The sequence below is a fragment of the Perognathus longimembris genome, chromosome 12, assembly GCF_023159225.1.
Source record: "Perognathus longimembris pacificus isolate PPM17 chromosome 12, ASM2315922v1, whole genome shotgun sequence".
NCBI classification, from domain to species: Eukaryota; Metazoa; Chordata; class Mammalia; order Rodentia; family Heteromyidae; genus Perognathus; species Perognathus longimembris.
This window is the reverse complement of record NC_063172.1, coordinates 35,839,133-35,866,566: the sequence shown is the minus strand read 5'-3', so window position 1 is coordinate 35,866,566 and position 27,434 is coordinate 35,839,133. Positions and strand designations below refer to the sequence as shown.

The 27,434-nt window shown below is 36.9% G+C and overlaps 2 protein-coding genes across 2 annotated transcripts in view; one reads left to right on the top strand and one right to left on the bottom strand.

Annotated features, from left to right (window-relative positions):
* The window catches only part of Necab1 (N-terminal EF-hand calcium binding protein 1), a 145,354-nt gene extending 139,295 nt beyond the window's left edge, over positions 1–6,059 (top strand). The window contains exons 12-13 of the mRNA XM_048358630.1: positions 1,234–1,325; positions 5,954–6,059. Of these exons, the coding sequence (XP_048214587.1) occupies positions 1,234–1,325; positions 5,954–5,982 (121 nt within the window). The 3' untranslated portion in view covers positions 5,983–6,059. The remainder of the gene's footprint in view (positions 1–1,233; positions 1,326–5,953) is intronic.
* Positions 6,060–8,857: 2,798 nt separating this feature from the next.
* Positions 8,858–25,069, bottom strand: C12H8orf88 (chromosome 12 C8orf88 homolog). Its single transcript, XM_048359073.1, has 6 exons — positions 24,941–25,069; positions 18,089–18,187; positions 15,119–15,192; positions 12,420–12,495; positions 11,295–11,401; positions 8,858–9,273 (listed from the first exon to the last, which is right to left on the bottom strand). The coding sequence occupies exons 2-6, from the start codon at positions 18,165–18,167 to the stop codon at positions 9,250–9,252; spliced, it is 360 nt and encodes a 119-aa protein (XP_048215030.1). The 5' UTR covers positions 18,168–18,187; positions 24,941–25,069; the 3' UTR covers positions 8,858–9,249.
* Positions 25,070–27,434: the final 2,365 nt, after the last annotated feature.

The window sequence follows — 27,434 nt, the reverse complement described above, 5'->3', positions numbered from 1 at the left end:
AGATAAAGGAAATTCACAACACTGGAAAGAACAAATAAACTTTGAAAGAAATTATGTTAATTTTTATTTTTTTAATTTGATAAGGCAAAGTTTACTTATGGGCAGAAGTGTGCATGAACATACCAGAGAGGGTGTAAAGCAGAACACACACAAGAAAAACACACATGTAGTAACAAATATATAGTAAGAAACAGGATGGAGATATTTTCATTATTCAAAGATAGTAAGTATGAAGAGTTCAAATTGTAGCAAGACAGGTCTCCATTAATAAGTCCATGTTATATAGTGCTAAATACAGTAATGGAGGTAATACCTGGCAATTTATGTAAAACATAGTTCACATCTCATATTTTTATTTATTTTTGTGCTTATCCTGGGGCTTGAACTTGGGGCCTGAGTGCTGTCCCTGGGCTTTGAGCTCAAAGCTACTGTTCCACCACAGTTCTACTTCTGGCTTTTGGTGGTTATTTGGAGATAAAAGTCTCATGGATTTTCCTGCTTTGACTAGCTTTAACCTAAGATCCTCAGATCTCAGCTTCCTGAATAGCTAGGATTACAGGCATGTGCCACCAACCCCTGGATAAAATTTTAGTTTTGGACCTTCAAAAGAAGGTACTTCGAAGGATTAAGGATATAACTCAGTGGCAAAGCACTTGCCCAGCATAGATAAGGCCCTAGTTTCCATCTCTGTAATGTGTGTGTACATATAATATAGTGTACATATACTACATACACTATATACTCACATGTATGTAATTTAACCACACATTCAGAAAACTCCCTATGCTACATTGAAGGTAAAATTGACACTAGTCATATTTCAGATGCTAGAGGGAGCATATTCAAGTTCATGCTTCCACTCCTGCGCTAAGATAGATGACTTTCATGTCATTTCCTCCTCTAGGGATAGAAAGTTTATGGTCAATCTGAGCTATCCTATTTTTTTAAGCACCTAGACCACTACCAAAACATTATTATGCTTAAACTTCCCCCTGAAATTAAAATATACCCCCATCTGAGCTGTTCATTTTCTCCTCTAAATTTCTGATGTAAATTTCAAGACTTCAGTCTTCTTTTAAGGTAAAATATCAATGAAAAGAAGCTAACCAGGCACTTAATCTAAATCACACAGAACCTTGTTTGTCATCTTGATTTAATTTGATCTCTGCTATACTCTATTTATGAAGGTTATAAATAAAAACATACATTCTTAACCTGTAATTATTTTTACAGCCACCTTCAGACAAATTATAGCAAGACATTCCAAAGAAGCAATGTGGATTTCCTGGAAACTCCAGAACTCACATCTACTATGCTGGTTCCAGGTAAGTATCCTGGGTTCCGGGTGCTTCTGTGTGCTTGTGTATTACCTGCTTTTTTTAGACCCAGCATGTTCTTCCTCTCCAGCCACACACTTTATCAAAGGTGCTCTTTGTCTTTTTTACTAAATCTTATAATTTAGGTTTAGGAGAAGAAATGAGGATGTTCTGTTACATTTATCAATAATTAATAATTGTTAAAAGATTAACATGTTTCTGGCTATAGTCAACTTTTATTACTGGTTTGCTGGTCACTTTCAAAATTTTAAGCCTTGCAAAATTATTTCAAAAAAGAATTCAAATGTACTAAAATTTAATGTATTGAATACAGCTAGAGGTTAAGTGGCCCATGGGGTGGACATTACAGTTTTGTTAGAAATATATTTATTATAGCTGTTAAAATAGTATTTGTACATCTGGGCACTGGTGATTCATTCCTGTAAACTCTAGAGGTTGAGATCTGAGGATTGTGGTTCAAAGCCAGCCCAGGCTGGAAAGTCTGTGAAACTCTTTGTTTCCAATTAACCACCAAATAATCAGAAGTGGAATTGTGGCTCACATCGAAGAGTACTTGAAAAAAATGAAAGAGTCTTGAGGAAAAACTTCAGGGACAGCACCCAGGTTCCATGTTCAAGCCCCAGAACCAGCACACACAAAAAGAAAATAGTATTTGTAACTGTGGAAGAGAATGGAGATAGGAAAAGAGAGATTAGCTTGAAAGAGTTGTCTATGAAGTCTGACCTAGTCAAAACATATTTAAAATAATTGAGAACTGAAACTCATTTACTTCATTACCCATTCATTTACTGACTATATACACATATCTGCTGGATGTGCTTGACACTGGAATACTGGGCTCCTTATTTACTGGTAACTAAGGTCCAGTTTTGAACAAGAATTGGCTTGAGAGCCTAATGATAGTGTAAGGTAAAAATACAATACTTATTAAGCACTGTCTGTTCAGCTTGACAAGTATATGAACACATAAGATGATGCTAAGTGAAATAACTCCATGTTATGGAAACGAATGTTATATCACTGTTGTAATTACTTTCAACATGCCATGGAAACTGTAGCTTCTTTTGTCAACGATCCTCTTGTATTCCCTTCCTGTGGTTGTCCCGCGCTATCACTGTATCGCATCGGAGTACCCTGGATACTGTATATACTATTAGAACTAGGGAAGTGAAAGGGAATATTAAAATTGAGAGACAACGGATAAAAAGACAAACGACTCCAAATGCAATACTTGCAAAACCATTTGGTGTAAACCAACTGAACAACTCATGGGGGGAGAAGGGAAAGAGGAGGGGGAGGGGAGAATGAGGGAGGAAGTAACAAATAGTACAAGAAATGTACCCACGGCCTTACGTATGAAACTGTAACCCCTCTGGTACATCACTTTGACAATAAATAATTATTTTTTAAAGAATATTTGCAAAGACAAATGTCTACAGGGAACAAAAAGCAGCTCAGAGGGAAAAATCTGTAGGTACAATTAAAGTAACAGGTGTGAACTACTAGAGAATAAATAGCCATTTCCTTAATGTTTTTTTTAAGACATGTGGTCTCATGTTCAAGGTTGAGAATATCACAAGGTATCTGGAGAGTCACTGAGGGTTTTTTCAGACAGGTGATGACAATTCTTGAATCAGTAATAACTGACAGTGGGAGAGAGGTGGACATCCGGGAGACAGATTAGCCAGGCAGGACTAACGAAGTCGACCTGCAAAGAAGAAAACTCCTGGACTAGGAGATACCCAGTTTGGGACTTCCCTCACAAGTGCAGTTTCCAGTAGTTAACACCAGAATGATGGTTAAATACTGGAATTGGTGAGAAAGTATGTGGGCAATAACAAAGTAAGAAAGGCCTGAAGCAATTCCTTAGTATAAAAATAGAGGAACAAAAGCCTCTGTTACTAAGGAAACAGAAGTATGAAATGGAGGAGAATCAAAGGAGTGAAATGCTCCTTGGAGGCATGTGTAGTAGGGAGTGACTGAAAAACTGGCACTGGAAATTAGATTTGACAAGAATTGTACTTGAGTGGTAGGAATTTAAAAGTAGAATAGACTTTGAAGGATTGGGCAGCAAAAGGGATGTGAGACAGTATGTTCTGGAATTAGAGCTAGAAAAGGAGCCAGGGGAGATCGGGTGTAAATGCTTTCAAGTTAGCTGATTCAGGTAGCCTGAGACCTAGCTGTGTATTTATTATATAGCTTGAGGAGATATTTATCTGACCTAGGGACTTGGGGACATATAGAATTTATTTCCCTTTTTAGCTCAAACTCAGCCATCCAAGAAGAAAGGTATGAATGTAATTGAAATTTCTCATGGTTCATGTAGAGAATATTACAAGACCCCACAGCTTAAGGAAGGGGGCAGGTGATTGTGGCAGCAGGTTATTAAAGAACAGATTGATGCAGTAATTGTCTTTAATTTACCCAAGAAAGATTTAGTGAGCTATTGTACCAGGCTTGAGGAGTCTAAACGAAAAGTCTTACAGCACAAACACATTCTGTAAATGACTACTGCAGTCTTTGTACAAAGAATGTAAGGAAAGGAGATGGACATTTATCACCTACTCTTGTGAAATCCTTGTGTACAGTGCCAATGTTTTCTAAGTGGAGGGATAAAGAGCTTTAGCATCATCATATATGCACTGGTCATTAAAACTTGTAAGAAGTCGTGTCACTTGTAATTTTGATGTTGGCTATCAGATCCATTTTCATTTCTTACAATCCTAAAACTATTGGTTCAGCAATGTGGAGGGAAGGGACATTTGTTCTTATTGGTGTTTTGAATCTTTCCAAGTCAGATAATACCTGGGCCAAAATAAGAGTAGAAAAAGAATATAGAAAGGGGTGCTTGTGATGGGAGGTGGAATACTACTGCAAGCATTGGAGAAAACAAAGTGAGCTAGTAGAATTTCCTGGCTCAATATTGCTCCATTATATCCGGGATTAACTCTCTATATACTCATTGGTATGGGCACTATACTCCCCGCCTCTAAAATAAGAAATGCTTTAATAAAGAAAAATTGAGCGTAAATAAAACTATCAATTCTTGTTTCAAGTCCAATTTTAATGTAATGTTTTAATTGTTTTCATAATTTCTAGTAAGATTGCTTTTTAAAATTAAGATTACTAGTAGACTTAAGATATATCTCAAGAGATAAACTAAACTGGACACTATTCATATATAAAAATGCATGGGATGGGGATGTGGCTCAAGAGAGAGAGTGCCTGTCTAGTGAGTGCAAGGCCCTGAGATCAATACCCACTGTTCCTATAAAATTATAAACTGATACACAGGTAGATAGTTAGATGGATATTCATATGTAATTGTCTTAGTTTATGGATAGACATATATGTTTAACCCAGGTCCAACTGTGCAAATCATTCAAACAAAAATAATTTAAGAACTCCAGACAAAATAACTCAGCATAAAAGAACGAAGGTCCTAAGCCAGGCACAGGTTGCTCACATCTGTAATCCTAGCTACTCAGGAGGCTGAGATCTGAGGGTGGAGGTTCAAAGGCAGCCAGGACAGGAAAATCCATGAGACTCTTATCTCCAATTAACCACCAGATAACCAGAAGTGGCGGTGTGGCTCAAGTGGTAGAGTGTTAACCTTGAGCTAAAGAGCTCAGGGACAGCTCCTAGGCCCAGACTTCAAGTCCCACAACTGACAAGAGACCGAGACAGACAGACAGACTCCAAGTCCTACATCTATGGGGAAAGAGCATGCACAAGGAAGCAATATCTTGCTGCCAAGCCAGCTACTTCAATAGCTTAGAAAGCAAATTTTATTTCTTACTATTTGTTTTTCACATCATTCCACTAACCACATTTCCATGCTACAGGTTTGTGTTTGGGATATTGTGTTTAGGAAAAACATTTCCAGTGTTAAGATCTAGGTATATAAAAAAATATTATTTAAAATACACTCACTTAGACTTTCTGAAATCTACATATACATGTATCTTATGTATTGTATTTCCTAACTAATACCTGTACTGGGCACATCAACAATGTGATTTTACCATCAGACCATTTATAATCTCATTGCCAAAATAAGCTCTATTCATATGTAACAAAAACTCTTTGGGCTGGAGATATAGCCTAGTGGCAAGAGTGCCTGCCTCGGATACACGAGGCCCTAGGTTCGATTCCCCAGCACCACATATACAGAAAACGGCCAGAAGCGGCGCTGTGGCTCAAGTGGCAGAGTGCTAGCCTTGAGCGGGAAGAAGCCAGGGACAGTGCTCAGGCCCTGAGTCCAAGGCCCACGACTGGCCAAAAAAAAAAAACCAAAAAAACTCTTTGATTACTTACTAAAATAAATTGTCAAAAGATAACAGTTCCTTAGGTAGAATTCAGTCTCATCACAGTCTGTAAATATTGACTAGAAAAATAATTATGAAGATTAAAGGCAAAGTAATGCTCTCTTTACAATTCAAACTTTCCTTTGCCCTGAAAGTTCTTCTTTTCCTCTGTGATAATTTTAACACCATCTATTATACATATGTTTTGGTGTGTGTTTGTGAGAATAGGTGTGAATGTGTATTTGCATTTTCACACTATACACATATACAATGAAAATTTCATTACTGAATTTTCCCCCCTCTTTTCAGCTTCCTGGTGGATCCTGAACAACAATTAGATGTTCCTAGAATTTTCTTCATAGCTCCAGTGAAAACAAGTGGGTCTTATCTAAAATGCCAATTAGAAATTGTTTCTGTGGTTTCTACTGTATACTTTTGTTTGGTGTATATATACTGCTAATGTATTCTTCAAAAGTATAATCTATAACTATCCATGTGAATTTTAGCTTAAGTTTCAAAGCTCACTTCTTTCAGTATTTGATGTTAATTGCTTTGCTGCATTGTAATCAACCTAAAATCATCTAGTGGCAAAAATTCTAAATGTGAAAAAGGTGTATACATAATATTACAAAACTCTGAAATTATGATAAATAAAAATTACTTAAAATTGAAACTTTAGAGTTCAATGGAATGAGGGGTTAAACCAGTGTTTGTGATATTAATAGATTTTTTAGTATCTATTCCACTGTGGTTACGTGATCCTATGCCTATTCTCTTACAGTTCTTTAAAAATTATTACATAGGCATAAAAACCAATCTTGGCTATAAGCTTTTTTTCCATCTGTCAGATAAAACTGGTTTATCCCACGTGAACCATTTTGTGATGTTAGAATACTGTTTAGTAATATATTACTTCTATATCATTGATTAGTATCACAATTCTCTTTGTGAAAGTTAAACATCAAGCAAAGAAAGAAATTTTACTTTGGGGAAATCTGAATCAAATTTTGGACATATGCTTTTGGTATATAATCAGACAGCTAAGTTTTTTTCTTTATAAGAATTTATAAAACAAAGAATTTGTAGTACTTCACATTTTAACCCAAATGAATAAAAAGTAATATAAAACAAACACAAAACTTCAGGGGAAAAGATATCTATTCTCTAGTTTCTACATAAAAATAATTACAAGTGATATATATATATATATAAAACTGCACAGTTTTCTCTACAAATAATTTAATAAGCATTTCCTTTGGCTAAAACATTGTTAATAAAAATACAGACAGAAATGTTACTCTGTTATTCTGTAGCCCAAATTCTTTTGAAAGGAAGAGAATCATAAAGTTTTCTTTAATGTTTCAAAAATGTGAAAATATGATTGGATTAAAATTTTACCTCATTCATTTAAAATTTGACCTAAAATATTTTCTAACCTTTTCAGTGATAGAACATTGACTTTACTGTACACCTTTCTACGTCTTCAGACCTTATTCCATCTAAATAAAAATTAAAGAATTTTTCATAGCTTCTGTAGCAATATTTCACACACACACACACACAGAGCAATGTGTGTATATGTGTGCATATGTCTTTGTTCAACTCTGAAGATGACAAGAACTATAAAACAGCACCTGGCTCAACTCTTTTAATATTTACAAAGTAAAGAACAATAATGGAGTTGTACAGTGATTATTTAAACAAGTTGTACATGTGTACAAAGGCATGTAGGTAACAAAACAGTCTTTACAGTCTCAATCTGATTAAACAGTAAGAATGGCTCAAAAGACTGAAACCTAAGTGGTTGTTTTACAAAGTTTTCTTGAAAATGTTGGCTATAAATTTATTTTTTAAATAAAATTATACAAGTCTTTTTTTTCAAAAACATAAATTAGAACACACTAAATATTGTATTAGTTGGCCCAGTTCGGTGTCCAACTCAGTATATGAAGTCTAGGTAGTTTCCAAAATAGTCTTATGGTAGAGTAACTGGAAAGCACTTCTGACTGGTAATGGTGCTAAGTAGAAAGGCTCTCTAGACTGACTATTGGAATAAATTGGAATTGGACGGAATATTGGGATTATTCTAACAAAAAATCTAAAACTAGAATAAAAAGGACTTGAGAATAGGCAAACATAAAAGTGAAACAATTTATTCTATGGTAATTTTGACCAGCTATTATACATATATATTTTGTGTATGTTTCTAAGTGTGTAAATGTGTATGTGTGAGCATTTTCACATATATGCATATATACTACAATCTATGGTATACAAGGAAAATAGTAGGGACAAAACACAAATTTAAAAAACAGAACCCTAAATATCTCATTTTAAAATAAACAATAGTTTATGGTTAATGAAAGGATTTTCTTTCTTATTAACAAAAACCAAACACCTTTCTCTGGAGAACAAAGTACTGAAAAACCAAATACAGAAAGTACTACAAAGTGCTACAAAGTACTAAAAGACCAAGAAGGGAAATCTACCATGGACTAAAAATGAAATTGGGAAAACTAGCTCCAAAACCAGTGAAGACGAAGGATCCTGACTTTAGTTCACATACAGTGAAAGATAAACTTTCTGCCTACTGAGGGCCTTGAATGCCTTGCCAATAGATGCAGGGATCTGAAAGAAGCAGACTTTACACTTACCTTTCAGCAATTTTTTACATTCTTCTGGAAGTAACTTCTTTTTTTTTTAGGTAACAGTAACATCCAGAGTGAAAAATATAGACTTGTATTAAATTAAAGTTTGAACCTCCAAATTCTTTATCTATATGTTCTTGTTATTAATTATAGAGCTGAAACTTAATGCACCTGTTATTTTCAAATGCCAACATTTTCCCCCTTTTGGAACTGAAATATTTTTATTTTGCAATTGTTCAACTTCCACTATTAATATAATCTGATTAGTGATGTAAGTAGCAGTTATTTTCAACTTCAATTTCATTCACTACTATTGCTTTCCAATTGTCAAATTCTGCTAGTACCTACAAATCTAAGACAATGTTCTTATTTGAAACCTAGAAGCCAATCATATATTTCAAAAGAAATGTCTTAGAAATTCTTCTGTTACTGACAACTATTGGAAATCCTGAATTATTCTAATTCTCTGGAGTGATCCTAATGATCTCTTGAAGTGCTGGTAAGAAATCAGTGGGAAAAAGAACAAAAGCAATTTTAAAAGCAACAAGAAATTAGGTACCAGATATACATCGTAGCAAATACTTTATATTTGAGAATCTTTACAGCTTACATTTCCATTCCATTATTACAAGTGATGAAAAAGAAAAACTTGCAAGTAGCATGCAAATAATAAATTCACAGTTTTCCCACTTTACTAACCAAATTCCTACTTTCCAGTGTTACTTCCCAATTTTTGCAGGAAACTGCCTGCAAAGCTGAAACTGATTAGAAAATTCTTTATAGTTTAAAATATTTTTCTCATTTTAGGAGAAGCCAAATAGCCAACCATCAAAATTAAAAATAAATTGAATTGTCACAGTCCATTACAGTTATTGTTATTAGATCCACTTCATTTGCAGGTGTCCAAAATATAAAACGAATAATTCTTTATCTTCAAATTCATCTGTTCTTAAAATGCTACTTAAAACTTTGGTTGTTTTCCTGTAATATAGAAGAGAGTGAATTTATTGATTAGACTAAATATAGTTTTTACAAATTAGTTTATCAAATCAAATACTGTGAGCCTATGTGGTGTTTACAGAGCTAAATGCATGTTACTATAGGAACTATTAAAGTAACTAGAACTGTCAATAAAAACAGTTTAGTGGTTCATAGACTTATGTAATTCATTTTTAAATACATCATATGGTATTTCTAAACTTGTTCTGTTTGTGATATCTAGTTTTATAAATGTTATTAATGCATAAAGCAAAAGAAAACTGTAACATATGTTTGAGCAAAATAAAGTGTGCATCAAACTTTATTTACAAAATAAAGTGTTAATGAGAAAGTCTGAAAATAAAATGTGATTATATTCTTATGTTTATTCCTACAGAACATTCTCAATTCAAACAAGTGAGAAATTTAAAATATCATCAAGTATCATCCAGTACACTTTTCCATATTTACATATTCCTGAGAGGTACTATGAAAAATTTTATTTGCTGATTTCATTAATTTTAACAAGAATTGGATAATGGTCTTTAAGTGCTTGGGAAGTTACATTATGAAATAAACATTAATATGCAGTATAAGCAACATAAAATTTATAAAATTTATTAAATATATGCTATGGAATTTTAAAGTTTATAATTCCAAAAATGGAAATAGTACCTAGTATTCTCTATCTTAGTATATCAATGTGTCTCATCTCAATAAAATTCTAGTTGGCTTAACCTGCATAGTGGTTTTGAAAACTGTCAAAAACTACAGGCAAATGTTAGTGTAGAAGCATATAGAATAAAAATCATTTACTGCCAGATGCTGGTGTTCATGCCTATAATCCCTGCTATTCAGGAGGCTGAGATATGAGGATCACAGTTTGAAGCCAGCCTGCAAGACTCATAACTCCAATAAACTACTAAAAAGCTACAAGTGGAGCTTTGGCTCAAGTGACAGAATACTAGCCCTGAGCAAAAAACAGCCCAGAGGCATTACCCAGGCCCTAAGAACAAGCCCTGAGATAGGCACACACTCAGAAAAATCACTTACTGAGACTAGAGGTGTGGCTCATATGGTAGAGCACCCACCTAGCAATCATGAGGCCCTGAGTTCAATCATCAGTTCCAACAACAAAAAAAAATCACTGACTGAGTTCATAATGTAGAACTAGGTATCCTACTAAATGTTATCATATACTATTTTATTTAATCCTAACTGCCATAGGTTATCATCCTTATTTACAATTGCAAAGTTGTGACACAAGAAAGCTCAGAGACTCAGACTTATAATCCTACCAATTCAGAAGATAGTGATTAGGAGGATCATAGTTTGAGGTCAGCCCAATCAAAATGTTCATAAGATCCCATTTTAATCAGTATCTGGGTAGGGTCAAGTGTACCTGTCATCCCAGCTATGGTGGGAAGCATAAATAGTAGTACCACAGTACATGACAGCCTAGGTAAAAAGTGAAACTATATGAAAAATAACCAAAGCTAAAATGGCTGGAGGCATGGCTCAACTGATAAGAGTGCCTGCCAAGCAAGTGAGGAGCCCTGAGTCCACATATTGATACTACCTATCAAATAGTAACTGAACAGAATACAGTCCACAGACAATGAATATATTGCCCCAAAGGTGTCAAAGACATGTCTTTTCAATAAATAGTGCTAGAATATGGGGATAGCCATTTAAGAAAAGTAAAATTCAACCACACAGCAAGCAGTAAAATAAACCTAAGGTTGATTGTAGAACTTAATTGAAAAACAAAAAAGAACTTTTAGAATATGGGGTGGCATTTTCCAGAATAAAATTTCATAAATAAAATGTAACTATTACATTCTATCTCATGAGTAGACTGACAATTATTTTATAGCTGGTTATGTTATACTTTTAGATTTTTATGACAAATTTTTAAGTATAACAATATGAAAAGATCAATATCTGCAGATATAATCAAATAAAAATGTCAAAGACAAATATTCAAAATTCAATTTTAAATACAAACATTTTAAGCTACTTACTGGTTTTTGAAGTACAATGGGATGATCAGGCAAAAAGTCTGGTTTTTTTCTGCAGATGGAAACACTTGAGAGCTTCAACAGGAAATCTCTGCTGTATTTAATTCTCTCTGTAGACATTAAATATTAAACCTAATGTTATAAAACATAACAGTCCTCTAGATCACTTTCTGGCTAATTTCTTTCTGGATGTCCTTGAACTGCTCATTATTTTATAAAATGATGAATAGTATCTATGCAAAAGATAGTGTGAGAAGACACATTGAAAAACATCTGCCACTTCCAAGAAAAAAAGAGGAGTTTGAGGAAACTAACAGTTCAGGTCTAGTAAAATGAACTGCTATTATAACTTATAACAGCAGCAGTATCAATTATACATTCAGTTACATCAAGTAGGCCCTAAAATGAGCCTAACCAATCTCAATCAATACAAAATTTAAATCTAATGAAGATTAATTCAACTCAAGAAATATTATGTTTTCACTGTGTATAAGGGACTATGCTAGGTAGTAATAGGGAGACACAATATTGAGCCTTTATCTCCAGAGTAAGCAATGACTCAAACATCTGCTGATTTCTTATCAGAAAGGTTCATCAGAAACTATCAACATAATAGCAAGAAGATACAAGGTACAATATTATTGACTTAATGAAAGAAAAGAACTGGCAACCCCAAATTCCATGTTTAATTGGGATTGTAATTTCTGGGACTTCCTTTCCTCTTCCTTCCTGAAAGCTAGAATACATAAGGTCAGGTACAGGGGCAGGCATCTTGAATCATATTACTGAAATTACATGTTTTCAAGGGCATAACAACTAGACAAAGAACACTAGGACAGTGGTATATCACAGAGCAGAGCCACTTAGCATACAGGCTTAGAATTTTACATGGTATGTTAAACACAGAAATAAACTCCATGTTGTTTTAAACCATAGTTAATCTAATATCATCTCCTTGTGTGTAATCAAACCAATACAGTGATTTATAGAGACCAAAATCAACCTAAAAGGCTGTAATAACATTTCTTATGTACATAAGTTTGTAGCTAAGCAAGAAGGTAATTTTAACTCTACATAAGTACTAATACATTATTCTGATAAAATTGGGGAATTATCATACAATGTTACCTTTTTTAACTGGAGACTGATGTTGCTGTTGTTCATTAAGACCTTGAGAAAAGGCTTGCATTCCATTCGTCTTACACTGTTCAACAAGAACATGTATTTAGCAGAGACTTAAAACTTCCACATTAGGCTATTTTTACCACTCAAGAGATAATTTTCCTACATTAACCAAGGAATATTTGCAGCCAAAGTATAAGTAATCATTAAATGATAAGCTTATTAAAAATGAATATATTCACATGTTAATTTTGTCAGATTATGCTTATTTTTTTGAGATAGGATCTTATTATTTAGCCCAGACTGGCCTCTAATTCAAAAGTCCCCTTGCTCAGCCACCTGAGTGCTGAAATTACAGGCATGTATCACAGATTATGATTATTTCTGAAAGGGAGCACAAGATCAAAGATTAATTATATTGGTCCTATACATAGAAGATCCCAAAGCCATATTTCTTAGTTGATTAAAGCACTGTGTCTACAAATACTAGAATATTTGCTCTTAGAATCGCTTATGAAAAAGATCCTGATGTTGATTTATAAGTGGGATGACTGTTAAGTAAATTAGTCCTTGGACATAGAACAAAAATTGATCCAATGAGACAAAGGAAAAGAGAAACATCCACTGAATGTACTGATGAGAGGATTCTTATTCAGTTTTTCCAGTCCTATTTGAAGGACAATCTTTATTTTAAGATATTCACAAAGTTAATAGGAAATAGGAGAACTGGACTGGATAAAAATTTTTATATAAAATGCTCTATTTTTGAATTTCATATTGTAAAAAATTTAGTGAAAAATTAAGTTTTAAAATTAATTTTAGGGGCTGGGGATATAGCCTAGCGGCAAGAGTGCCTGCCTCGGATACACGAGGCCCTAGGTTCGATTCCCCAGCACCACATATACAGAAAACGGCCAGATGCGGCGCTGTGGCTCAAGTGGCAGAGTGCTAGCCTTGAGCGGGAAGAAGCCAGGGACAGTGCTCAGGCCCTGAGTCCAAGGCCCAGGACTGGCAAAAAAAAAAAAAAAATTAATTTTAATACTAAATGGCAAAACAGATAAGGTCCAACAGTATTTATATAAATTATAAAACAGAGGAATTCTGTTCATTGTAGTAAAAATCAAAATATACTCATGGGCAATAACAAATTGGATAGTTGTCACTGAAACTGGTGGCAAGGAAATAGAACTAGAGAGATATACAAAATCAGGGTAATAGTGCTCATACCTATAACCCTAGCTCTTTAGGAGGCTAAGATTTGTAGGATTGAGGATTGAAGCCAGCCAAGAAGGAATAGTCTATGAGACTGAAAGCTGAGCAAGTGTTCCTTCCAGATCTTGAGTTTAGGCCTTGATATCAGTACAAAAACAAATAAAAAGATTTCCTATGAAACTGTAACCCCTCTGTACATCACTCTGACAATAAAGAAATGAAAAAAGAAAGAAAGTAAAAAGATTTCCTGAAAAAAATTCTAACGAGGTCAGATTATTCTTTAGGTTTAAAAAAATTAATATTGTAACCTCTCTGTACATCAGTTTGATAATAAAAAATTTGAAAAAAAAGATTTACATTTAGAAAGTTGATTATTTTCCCTTCCAAATATGATAGAACCAAATTACTTGTTCCTACCACTCAGGAGGCTAAGTCAGAGAGGATTACAAATTTGAGGCCAGATTAAGTGCCACAGCAAAATCCTGTCTCTAGAAAATATCTACATTGCCTATCAAAACAGACGAGCACTGATTGTGAGACACGATGCTTCATGGGTGCCAGAAACATTCAGATTCATGCCTCATGCTTCCCATGTCCCTGAAGTGTTATTATCACATTTTAATGCATGCCTTTCCCTGTGTTTCTGCATATGCTTAAAAGCTTATGCCAGCTGAAATTAGTCTATGCAGCTACTAACATGTGGAAGCACCATAGGTGGATTGGACTTAAAACACTTAAAGAAGCTAATCCTACTGGAGAACTTCTACTCTGCAGCAATCTAGTCATTTAGTATTAGGTTTAAATGTGTCTATTACTTTGTCATGGTTTTTGTGCATTGAATGACTGAGTTCCTAAACTTTAATGTTAGATTATCTTTTGAATCTTGAATTGTCATGTTACATGGAAGTTGTTTTAGTTTAAATAAAGAAAATGTTGATGGTCAAAAAAAATTAATATTGAAAAGTGTGCTGTGTGCCCATGGCTCATACCTGTAATCCTAGCTACTCAGAAGGCTGAGATCTGAGGATCTCAGTTCCAAGCCAGCCCAGGCAGGAAAGTACACGAGACTCTATCTCCAATAAACTACTAGAAAACCAGAAGTCACAATGTAGCTCAAAGTGGTAGAGCACTAGCCTTGAGCAAAAAAACTCAAGGACAGGGCTCAGGCCCTGACTTCAAACTCCATGACCACCACCAACAACAAAAAGTTTAAATCTGCAAATGCTAGGTATGTAAGTGACATACTGTCTTTAACATAGCTTGAAAAGGTATCGTAACTTGATGGTATAATTTATAAAGCATAGTATCTAGCATAAAAATGCAATCCAAGAAATGTTATTTTCCAGTCTATAAAGTTGAATATTTCATTTTATTTTCCATGTGTATGCACGCAACACACACACATGCTGGGATTTGAACCCCTCATAGAGTAAGCCCGCATTTTACTACAAAGATACACTCCTGGGATCATTTTATTAGTTTCTATGACTTACTCTGCTAACTCCACTTTGTAAGCACTGAGTGTTGCATGGATATTCATTTTGAAAGTTGAAAGGGAACACTGGTCCTGTGTGAAGAGGAAAAATAGCTATTTTAAATACCCATGAGTTAAATAAATGATATAGCATCACCTTAATAGGCTTATGATATACTTGAAACTGCTCTTAAATGTTTTCTGATAGTTTTTTTATTCAACATATATTTATTCAAGCCTCTGAAACATTAGCCTCTATGTTATGGATAGGTACACAAACATAAAGAGTTCATGGTCTAAAATATAAGCTTGTAAATAATGACTATAACACAATAAATTATATGAGATTTAGAAAAGTTACTAGGGGAATTTGTTCTGAGATGTCAGGAAGCCTTCACAAATGGAAGTAACTCAATCTGAGTGTTATTCCTCTGGGGCCTGAGTTTTTCAGGGAGTTTTGGAAGTATACTGAGAAACTAAAAAGTTGTTCTTTATGCACTAAACTTTTCTACCTAGTAAGCCCCTGACACTGTCTCAATCTTAAAAGGATTATAATTAAACAAGAGATAATAGAATTTCCCTCCCTCTGGCCACTGCATTCACCTAATTAAAAGGTTCCTCCAAGAAATGAAGAAAACGTGTGACCTGGCATGCTCTGTAAGTGTTGTAACCTCATTGGCCACCTGCGTGTGGCAAGCTTGACCATGTGCTATTTTTCTTTATAACCCTACCCCAAGCAGGGCCTGGGACACGCAGTCCCAGCTCCAAGTCTGGGCTGCGGACCTGGCTGGCCAGCCTGCCTTTTTACGGTTGCGGTTTGGGTCCTGACTATGGCCGGTCAGTTTACATTTTACTTCCCCAGCAAATCCATCTTTTTACTTGAAAAAAAAAAAAAAAGACAGTAATGAAGAAAAGAAGGTACTGGTAAACAGCTGGTCACAGATAGGAGTTATTTCAAATGTTTATCTCCCATTAAGGTGGAATCTGAGCTTTGACCCTATGTTACAACCTTTTGGTATACCTCTGAAAGACATGGGATTCAGTTTGGTTATGATACAGGAAAGAGCCATTAATTCCACTGTCTGCCCCAAGTCACAGCTATCTTAAGAGCACACATGACAAAAGTCGAGATGGTCTTCCTTGAAAGAATTAGGATGGAAGAAACAACAAGAAACAGAAACTGGTACCATTTCTACCTTTTTTGTTCACTTATGTGCAAATAACACTTGGGAGACCAGGAACCCATGACTCATGTCTGTAATCCTCGCTATTCAGGAGGCTGAGAATTGAGGATCACAGTTCAAAGCCAGCCTGGTCAAGAAAGTCCGTGAGACTCTTATCTCCAATTAACTAACAAAAAAGCCAGAAGTGTACAAGAAATGTACTCACTGCCTTATTATGTAACTGTACCCCTTTTGTACAACACCTTGTTAAAAAAAAAAAGTCAGAAGTGGAGCTGTGGCTTAAATGGTGGAACGTTAGCATTGAGCAAAAGCTTAGGAACAGTTCTGAGTACAGGCACAAAAAAAAATGGGGTTGGAGGCATGGCTCACATCGCAAAGCATCATCCAATGAACTAAAGCAAGCCTCAGATACCCAGTTCAGTCCCAGGTCTTGCCTCTTCTCCCCCCACCCACCACCCAAAAAAGACTACATTTTCCCTTTCTTAAGTAAGCAATTCAGATGAACCCCCCCCCAAAAAAATTGAAATAAGTAAGCCAAGTGGCTTACTTAATAAGTAAGCTAGTGGCTCATCCTAGCTACTCAGGAGGCTGAGATCTGAGTGCGGATCATGGTTCAAATCCAATCCACACAGGAAACTCTGAAAGATACTCATCTCCAATAAACTACTCAGAAAAAGCCAGCAGTGCCGTGGTTCAAGTGGTAGAGCAGTAGCCTTGAGCAGAGAGGCTCAGAGGCCACAGCCAAGCACCAGGACCAACAAAAAAAAAAGTTAAAAAAAATGAAATAAGCTATCTGTGCATCATCTAAATTAGACAACCAAAGCCATTCTGGCAACAAATAATGAAGAATTTAAAATTAATTTTAAAAGTTATTATTCCAATTTAGAAAATAAATATCAAGAGTTTGTCCATGGGCTGGGGATATAGCCTAGTGGCAAGAGTGCCTGCCTCGGATACACGAGGCCCTAGGTTCGATTCCCCAGCACCACATATACAGAAAAAATGGCCAGAAGCGGCGCTGTGGCTCAAGTGGCAGAGTGCTAGCCTTGAGCGGGAAGAAGCCAGGGACAGTGCTCAGGCCCTGAGTCCAAGGCCCAGGACTGGCCAAAAAAAAAAAAAAAAAAAAGAGTTTGTCCAAAATAGTCTTATAGGCAAAAAATTTTTTTGGTTTTTTTTTTTTTTGTTTAGATTCTGAAATTAGATATGATGCAGGTCAAGTACAACTCTAATCTCTAATAGGGTGCAAGTACAGCATCACTTGTGAGGAATCTGAACGTGCTGTTTTGCAGGAAGATTGTTGGTCTGGATTTTGGTTTGCATGTAGGTAGGTCTTTTAAAAGGCTAATTTATCATGACTGTGCAGTGGTCATAGCACAGGGTGCAATTTCTATTTTGAGCACAATTATACAGCAGAAGCCAGTTAACTACACAAATGATATATGAAATGAAATGAAATTCACACCGTTCTGAACCACTGGTGGTCTGGCACACTTTAGACTAATAATTTTCACTTTACACTAATAATTTGCTACTAGTATTATCTTTAAGTAGTTTGTATAAAAAGTTTCAACTCAATGTTTTTATGAGTATTGACATCTTGATTCAGTATCACCCCTTCTAAAACTGATCATTTAAAAACATTAACAATCTTTTCCTCTAGAGAACACTTAAAAACCTCAAGCAGATAAGACCATTACTGTAATTCTTATTATTTCTTTTAAAATATACCTTAGCTACTTTAAAAGTCATTTGGACTTTCGATACTAATTAGTGACTAATAAATTAATATTTAAAGTACTACTCACCAGGGGGAGAAGTCAGATGACGAACAGGTCTTGCTGGTTGAAGCGGTTTACCAATCAATTTTTTGGTTTCCATTGTCATAAAGACCTTGAGGTTCCATACTTCAATAGGGAAAAACACACATTTATTATTTGAAAAATATAATAACTACTACTCTCACTTCAAGATAAATATTTTATAAGTTAAGAAAGACATGAAGAGGATTTTAAATAATATGTAATAACCTCAGAGCTCTTCCTAATATTTGTCTTATTATTCTAAACATTTTCCTCCTTTGAGCTGGACGTAATGGAACATACCTATAATCCCAGTGCCTGAGAGGATAATGAGGGAAGATCATGAGTTTGAGACCAGAGTGAGCTAGTGAATTTCAGACCAGCCTTAGCTATGCAGAGACACTCTGTCCTCAAATATACATCTACACACATAGATGGATGTGTGTATATGTATATTATACTTATTTGTGCCTATAGTTATTTTCTTCCTTTTACTTTTGTTATTCTATTCTCTTGATTTATTTCCTATTTCTTTGATTGCCATTTCTAACTTCCATTACTGGTTATTTTTCTGCTCTCCAATTAAATGTAGGAATACCACTAAACGTAGCTGTTGTCTTCCCTTGTGGCACTTGAGTCTTTAGCTTCAGCTAATCTCCTCTACTTTCATAGTTGCAACTACCTAGTTAACATGATAAATACAACCAAATGTATACATTTATCATCCCCTCTGAACTTCAATTTATATTATCACGGGCACTTCCACGAAACATATGCAAAATCAAATTACTTGCTTTGATGCCAAAACTGTCCCTCATCTTGGATTCCTTAACATCATCACCTAACTGTCTGAGATAACCTTTTAACATAACTGCAACTTGATGCTTTAAATTACAGTACACATCTGTAATTCCTGCCCATTCTAGTTCCAAAAGACATGTATTTTCCTCATTCCTACCAATGCTCTCTTAATTCCACAGTTCTTTATTCATTCATTACCTTTGAAATAGATATAGGTACTCCATGGTTTTGGGACACCAAAAACATCCCCCTCATGACGTAAAGACTATTATACCATACTATAATTGTACAAAAATGAAGAAGATATTCTACTTAAAGTGAAGAATAGTACTGATCCAGTGCCATCTGCAATTAACATGGTACCTGAACTGAATCCAAAATAGAGACTAAATAGCATTCCCTGAACAAATGGATATAGCATCTTCTCAAACTATACTATTCAACATCTTTCTTTTAGGAACTGGGACTTTGAGTGAGAACCCATTTTGATAGCCAAATGATTCCCACTAAAGCTACACTCAATCCTTCTTGCTTATATTTTTGTTTTAAGATAGGGTCTTATTAATAACTTTGCTGGAGTTAGCCTTGAACTCACTTTCCCTGCTTCTACCTCCTGAGTAGCTGGAATTACAGGAACACACAACCTTGCCCAGCTCCTATGTGAAATTTTGCTAAAAAATAGTAATAATAATAATAATAATAATAAAATAAAATAAAAAAGCTTCAGTTACCTGACATCTTCTGGATTACAAATAAGAGAAACAGAAGCTAAAGTCTATGGCATAAATAGTAAACCACCTGCAAATGTGGCCGTTTAGAACAACTCTATAAATAAGGCATGATAGCATGATTAATAGCTCATTTCATGTCAGTAGGCCAGGAGTGGTGGTACATACCTGTCATCTCAACACTTGGGAAGCTGAGGAAGGAAGATTTCAAGTTTAAGGACATTCAGGACTACATGAAGAGAGTCTGCCTTAAAAACTAAGTTATACATGTCAGCCTACCTGGATTCATATCATAGCTCTAGCACTTAGCTATCCTATGGATACCTATAGATATCCTAACCTATGCATACCACTAGTCTCCACCTTCTAGGCCTGAGGTAAAGACTAAATTGTTTAAGGTATATAAAGTACTTACCAAAATCACTGGTACATACTAAGAGTTCAGCATATGTCAGCTACAAGTATTATAAAGTAAGTAACCCAAAGACAAGAGAGCAGGAAGTGATGTATATTCTCATACCAGGTTTGTGGACAATATTCTACAATATAGCTGACCTCAACCTGTCTTTCCATTGCATTCAGGCCAAAATGCTCACATTCTGATTAAGTAAGCTTTTCATATGCTTACAGACCAACCCTGTATCCTTTTCTAAACTGGCCTCTATTGCACAAGTTGCAATAACCCACTGAAAAATTATAGTTATGTATCATCCAAGTATGTCTCTGGTATGTACTAGTGTCTACCATACTATTAATGTCCAATAAATTGTTGCATTAATGTTATTTTGTTTCACCATATATATATGGATATTCAGGTTCCTTGTCCAGAGCTTTCTTGACCTCCCAGCTCTCTTACAAGTACTTATTTTCATATACCCACTGGTAACATTAAAAATATTTACATGAAATTCTGCTCAATAACAAAATAATAATTCCTCTTTCCTTATCTTTCTCCTCCAAAGGCCTCTACTGTCCTTTATCAGTCTTCCTAAAAGACATCATACTAAGTATATTATAAGCCTATCTAGACTATGAATTAGCTGAGGCCCCCCCAAACTAAACCTTATTTATCTTTACATCCTAGTACCTGTAGCCAGTTTTCCTAAATAACATCTCTAAATTTAAGAATCTTCTCATTATAACGAAAATTTTCCAACATCGTCATGGTACACAAACTTTCTAAATTCTAATAACATCAAGTAAGTCAAAAGTAAAAAACTCCAATTGGCATTGAATGTATTCATCCAAAAAGTAATTGTTAGCCTGTTATTCATAAGCAAATCCCAAATCCAAGTTACTATTTCCCTTGATTATATATTGCGGTTGGTAACTACATTTGCATTCCAAAAAATTGGAATACGTAAGTATATGTGCACGTACATATGTATTTCAAGTGTTTGAAATTTTAAACGTGTTAAAAATTAAACATTAACAATTCTAACACATAAATATCCCCTCAAAGTTAACAATAATAACCAAGTACAAAATGTGATCTTTTTCTCCTAACATTTGGGAATATTCCAGTCAGTGCTCCAAATCAGTATCTACCTACTTTGTAACATATCTATTAATGAAAAGCATTACAAAATAACTATAGAGAACCTTCTATAAATATACCAATGCAATCAATCAATAGTGGGCAATACAATTTTGATGAAACAGAAAGCAAAAAAATTTTAAAAATACGATTACTAGCCTAAAACCTAAAATATTGAGTATTTCCTGTATGTAAAGAAATATTTAAAATACAAACCCTAAAACACTAATGTTAATACACATTCTTTCTAATGTATGTTATTTTGTGTTTATCATAACCACTGTAATGAAGACCCAAATACTAGCATGCAGTAACTTGCAGTAACTTTCCATCCTGTTTCCCATATGAAACTGCTCAATGAGAATACAAAAGATGACTTTGGCAGCTGTTCTTTAATTTTCATTGCTCAGCTGAAATTAGTTGTAGGTTGTAAAGTCTTTTCCAGTTGCTGAGCAAGGCAAATCCATAGTATTCAAACAAGGGATTTTCAAGAGCTGGGTAGTTATAGAAGTCTATTATATGAATTTGCAAAACAAGTACACAAATACTTAAAGTGCTTTCAGTGTCACCTACCTTTCAGGTGGCAGTAGGAAAGAAACAGCCAGGACTCCCCCCATATAAATCCACATAAACCAAGAAAATTAGAAAAATGGTGCTATTGAACACACTTTTTTTTTTAGTAAGTTATGCCTGCACAGAAACACTGACATTATAGGAAATAAGAATTAGAGATGACAATGGCTAGTACATAAATACTATCATCATATTGTTAATGGAAAAGGTTAAGTATTTGCAAGACATAATTATAATTATTATTCTAAAACTGATCTATGGAATTAAAATCAAAACAAAACTCCATGGACCACAACTTGAGTTTAGTGAACTGAACTACCAAGGGAGTATATAAAATAACTTCCATCTTTGATGCCTAATTGGTGCAGAATCCAAAAACAAAATGATTCCTGTAATGCAACTGTTACTATCTAGAATAGGCATTTGTATTGCCAACTGTTAGAAAGGATAACGCTTGCAAACAAAACAGAATCTCACCTGTTACATCAGCAAGTGATGAGCCTATCACAAAGTTGTGCTTTAAAATGAAAACATCTAGTTTTGTGACACTGATGGTTTGAAAAGATACTTTGATCTGAAGTCTTAAAAACATTCACTGGAGATAAAGTACGGGTAGATTTCATTCAAGTTCACACATAAGTAACAAATCATTTTAAAAGGTCAAGCAGGGGCTGGGGATATGGCCTAGTGGCGAGAGAGCTTGCCTCGTATACATGAGGCCCTGGGTTCGATTCCCCAGCACCACATATACAGAAAACGGCCAGAAGTGGCACTGTGGCTCAAGTGGCAGAGTTCTAGCCTTGAGCAAAAAGGAAGCCAGGGACACAGTGCTCAGGCCCTGAGTCCAAGGCCCAGGACTGGCAAAAAAAAAACAAAAAGGTCAAGCTATTTATAACAGGGCTCAGGCATATTACTAAAGAAACAAGTTGCAGTGCTATTACACATATGTCAATACCAACTATCTCTTAGGTTCATATTCTTTTAAAAATTGATCTCATTAGTTCTTAAATTGCAAATTAAGCTAGAACTTTCTAAAATACAGCACACAGAAATAATAAACACAAGTTCTAACCAATTTAGACAATCTTTATACTAGGCATATATTTTTTAAATTAAAACGCCATTTTTACTTCTTAATGTATATGAAGTCCCATCCTCTTGACTGCTAAATCTCATTTAACTATGATTGATAAACTGTTAGAGAAATAATTTCTAGTTTACATACGACAAACAGGCAAAAATACATACCACAATCCACACAGCTAATATGTGTTTAGTAAGAATTTGACTACCAAATTTGTTCCCTGTCTCTAAAATTGTCTGGGAAGATATCTAACTACCCACTATTCTATACAAGCATGTTATGTAATGATAGAAACATTTAAGTATGAGAAGGCACATTTATGTATAAATCTTAACACAGTGTGTGTGTGTGTGTGTGTGTGCATGTGCGTGTGTGTATGACAGTAGTGGGATCTTAACTCAGGACCTCATACTAACTTGGCTTATTTTGCTCAAGGTTGGCGTTCTACTACTTGAACCATACCTCCACTTCCAGTTTTTGCTCGTTAATTGGAGATGTAAGAGTCTCAAGGAATTATTTGCCTGGAGTGGCTTCAAACCTTGATCCTCAGATCTCATCCTCCCTAGTAGCTAGCATTACAGGCATAAGCCACCAGCATCCAGCAGAATAAAATTTTACATGCAAATATTTTCATTCCTCCAATTTAATTTTTCTTAGAATATCAAATATCTTATGTTTTCTTTATTCTACAAGGATAGTACCACAGTAATCACAGGCCATAGCATAAGTAATAATATGTCCTATTTGGGGAAGCTGTGTCTTATATTTAAAATCTCCAATTTAAATTTTAGACTACTTATAACTGGATAGGTGTTTTAGCTCAATGAAAGAGCACTTACCTAATGTGCAGCAGGCCCTGGGGGCTATCCTGCAAGTCCCCTGACCCCTAAAACAAATTCTAGACTGCTTTAGAAAATGTTGATGGATTTACTGCAATTAAGAAATTCTGTACATTTCCCATACAATAACTAGATGACATCTAATCTCAATTTCCAACTTCAAAACATTACTTTTCCAAAATTAATATGCCTTAAAGCCAAATGATAGTAACGATAAAAAGTTAGGAGAACAAGAGACAAACCAATTATGACTAGGCTGGTGAAAATCATTTTACTAACGTTCCACAAATCTTTTGGCACTATTTAGGGGCAGTAGAAAAACATCCAAACAAAAAAATTTATTTAAACCTGTACATTCCATCATTACTGTATTTTACACTTTCTCTGTATGACCAAAATGAGTTTTCCAAGGTTTTTGTGTGTGTGTGTGTGTTTGAACGACATTTCAGCAGAAATACAACTGAACATTCAGTTAGAAAACTGTTAAGGCAACAGGTGTCTGCGACTACCCTCATATGAAACTGGCTTTTTCCGTAGCTTCTGGCCAGAGGACAAAAATCCTGAAACGAGCCCAATGCCTAGTGCCAAGTACCAGTGCCTGGAACAAAGATGGTGCTGTGGATAAGTCTTTAAAGATAAGATAAGGTAGGTAGGTAGATAGATAGATAGATAGATAGATAGATAGATAGATAGATAGATAGATAGATAGATAGATAGATAGATGATAGATCGATAGATCGATGAGAGAGAGAGAGAGACGGGGGGGAGGGAGAGGGAGACTTTTACACTTTCATTAACTTCTATTAGCTGTACAAGGAGGGGTGCCATTTTGGCCTACCCACGTATACATACACTGTACCTTGGTCAAGCTCACCCTTCCACCACCCTCCCCTCTCTCTTCACCCTTTTCCCCAAGTCCGTCTCCATCTGCTTCCCTGTCCCATTTTCTCCTCCGATCCAGAGTGTTTTGGCCACGTTCCCCTCTGGCTCTCTGTCCCCCTCTCCCCCTGGCAGAACAAGTTTTCACTGGTTGTTTCCTCTTGTTGTTTGGTCTTTGGGGCGGCATTTTGTTACTATGTCCTCGGACTGCCCCCATCTTTGCTCCCCGGCTTCCCTCCCCCCCCACGCCCCCATCCTCCGACGACCCGTGGGAAGCGCCCTCGGGGAAGGCCCGCCAGGGACCGCTCGCCCCCACCGCTCCTCCCCTCAGCGCTCTCCTCCCTCACCTGCCTCAACGTCCGCACCTCGGGGACGACGGCGCACACCGGCTTCCCCACCCGGCTCCCGGCTACTTACCGCCTCAAGATCCTGGAGGGCTTCGGGGCGGCAGCGTCGCGGCGCTTAGCCCAGACGCGGCGGCCGAGCGCCCCGCTGCCCGTCGGGGGAACGGCTTCGGCGGGCGGCGCGTCGGCTCGCGGGCCGGGGGAGGGCAGGAAGGCGGAGGCCGAAGGCTGCGAGGGGCGCGGGGCGGGGCCCGGGACGGGGCCTCGGCGCTGGGTCCCCCGGAGGACGGGCGCGCCCCCGTGGGGGCCACAACCGTTAAACCGGCGGCGCGCGCCGTGCGCGGAGCGTGCGGGGGGCGTGCGAGGCGGGAGGCGCGCGTCGTCGAGCGCCGGGGACGGCGAGCGGCCTCTCTGAGGTGCTGACGGGATTGCCCTGGACGGGGCGCGCCCTCATCCACAACCTGTGGGACCCCAGAGGGAGGCGGGACTTGTGGGAGGACCGGGGCGGCGCCTCCGTGGAGGGGCGGGGCCTCCGTGGAGGGGCGGGGCCTCCTGCGCAGAGCGGTGGGGCGCGATCGGGCGTGAGGCGGGCGGTGGGCTCCAAGCAGCCTCTGTGAGCGAGGCCGGCCGCCTCTGTGAGGAAGGCCGGCGCCGGGCGCTGACGAGGGAAACCGTCTGGCCCCGTCAGAGCGGCCAGCGCACCCCGACGGGCCCCCCTGTGAGTCCGGCGACCTTAGCCGTAGAGTTCACCCCTACCATCTCCCGCCAGGTGCAGGTCCCCAGAGGACCAAGAAGTTGAGGCAACTCCACCTGACTGCACCACCTTGTTTTCCATCTGCTCATTGGGGTGCCCTCTGAGGAAGGAGGGTAACCTTTTTACTCTCCGCCTGGGCCAGGAACAGTAAACCGGGACAGCGACGGTCTTCCGGCTAAGTACAGGGATGGAGGGAGAAGAAAGAAGGCCTAGCATGCAGCTAGCTGGGAGAAGAAAAATCAAAAAAAGAAAAAGTCCAGAGAAGAGGAGGCCCAAGAGGAAAAGGCATCTACTAAGGTGGGGTAAATGGGACTGGATTAACAGTACTGAGGAAAATAAATAAAATAGGAGAGGTGAACTGGAATCAAACATTGGGCCTTGCCTGAAGTGACACAGCTGAAGAATTTTACACAGATCTTGTGTAAGATTCTCATAATCAAAATTAAATACTGTTAAGGTTATTCAGATAGCTCGGTGGAGAGCGGGTGGTTTGAGGGGGCGGAAATGTAGCAAAACTCCAGAGGCTCCTGGGAGGCTTTGCCTAGAGGGCTTTACTGTGGATCATGCTAGGAAGAAATAAACGTCAGAACTCAGTCGGGAAGAAGGGATAAGGGACAGAGGATCTAGCAGACGTTGGTGACTAGTCTTTACATTCAATGACAGATTGGATAAAGAGAGGCAAAAGAGCATATAAGGTTTCTCTGGAGTTTCTAGGGCAAATGAGTCAGTGATACCAATGGGGACTTATGTCAATTGGGGACATAAAATAGGGAACACAGGTGGCAGAACAGGTTTGGAGAAGGAACTGATAGTTATAAGTGGGACTTCCATATATGGGATTATAATGAGTTCTTTAAGTTGAGATATCCAGAAAGCCATTTTGTATATATACACATAAAACAGACCACATGTGTAACTTCAACATACTGTATATACATAGGTATATTAGAGTCAAATTGAAACATTAGGAAAAGGATGCTGATTAAGTAAAACACATAGTAGAATAGATTTAGAAAGAATACAAAAGGCAAAACCAGAGTTAAGACAAAGCTTGACGAATTGGGGTGGCTCAAGTTGGATCTCTGAAAAGGAATCCTCTAGGCCAGAGTAAGAACAGAATAAGAAACTGTTCGGAAAGAGAGAACCATAGATATTGATAGCCTGAATGGGGGAAAATATTCTATATTGGAGAAATTGATGACAGACCAGTATGGCTAGATTTTAAAGTAAAATGAGGATTTTGAAGATGAGTTTGGAGAAATGAGAGAAGCAGAAGACCTTTTAAATCCAAGAAGGAGGTATGAATTTTACTTTCTAAAGGGTTGGGAAGCAATAATATGGTAGGATTTACCATTTTTTATTTTAATTCTGTTTGCTGCATTTAAGGTTTGAATTCAGGACCTTGTAATCACTTGGCTGGTGTCTACCATTTGAGCAAGGCCTCCAGTTGAGCATGCTGTCTAATTGAAGATGGAGTCTTTCAGACTTTTCTGTCCAGGTTGAGTCACGAGGTAACAGGTATGAGCCACTGACTCAACCAGATTTGCCATCTTCAAAAGTGTGAGGTTTCATAAGCACTTCCATGTAGAATCAAGTTCTTGCTAGCTAGCTTGGTGTAGATATGACTTCCACAAACACCACTACCAGCCACTAAAATGACTCACTTGTTCTCAGAGATGAAAGCGAAGAGTTCAACAAGAAGTGTCATAATAAGAATGTGTCATGTGGTGTAATACAACATAATTCTGTGGGCAGTTCATATGTCCTTTCAACTCTCAGGTGTAGAAAGTTGTAGGTACAGTATACAATTCTC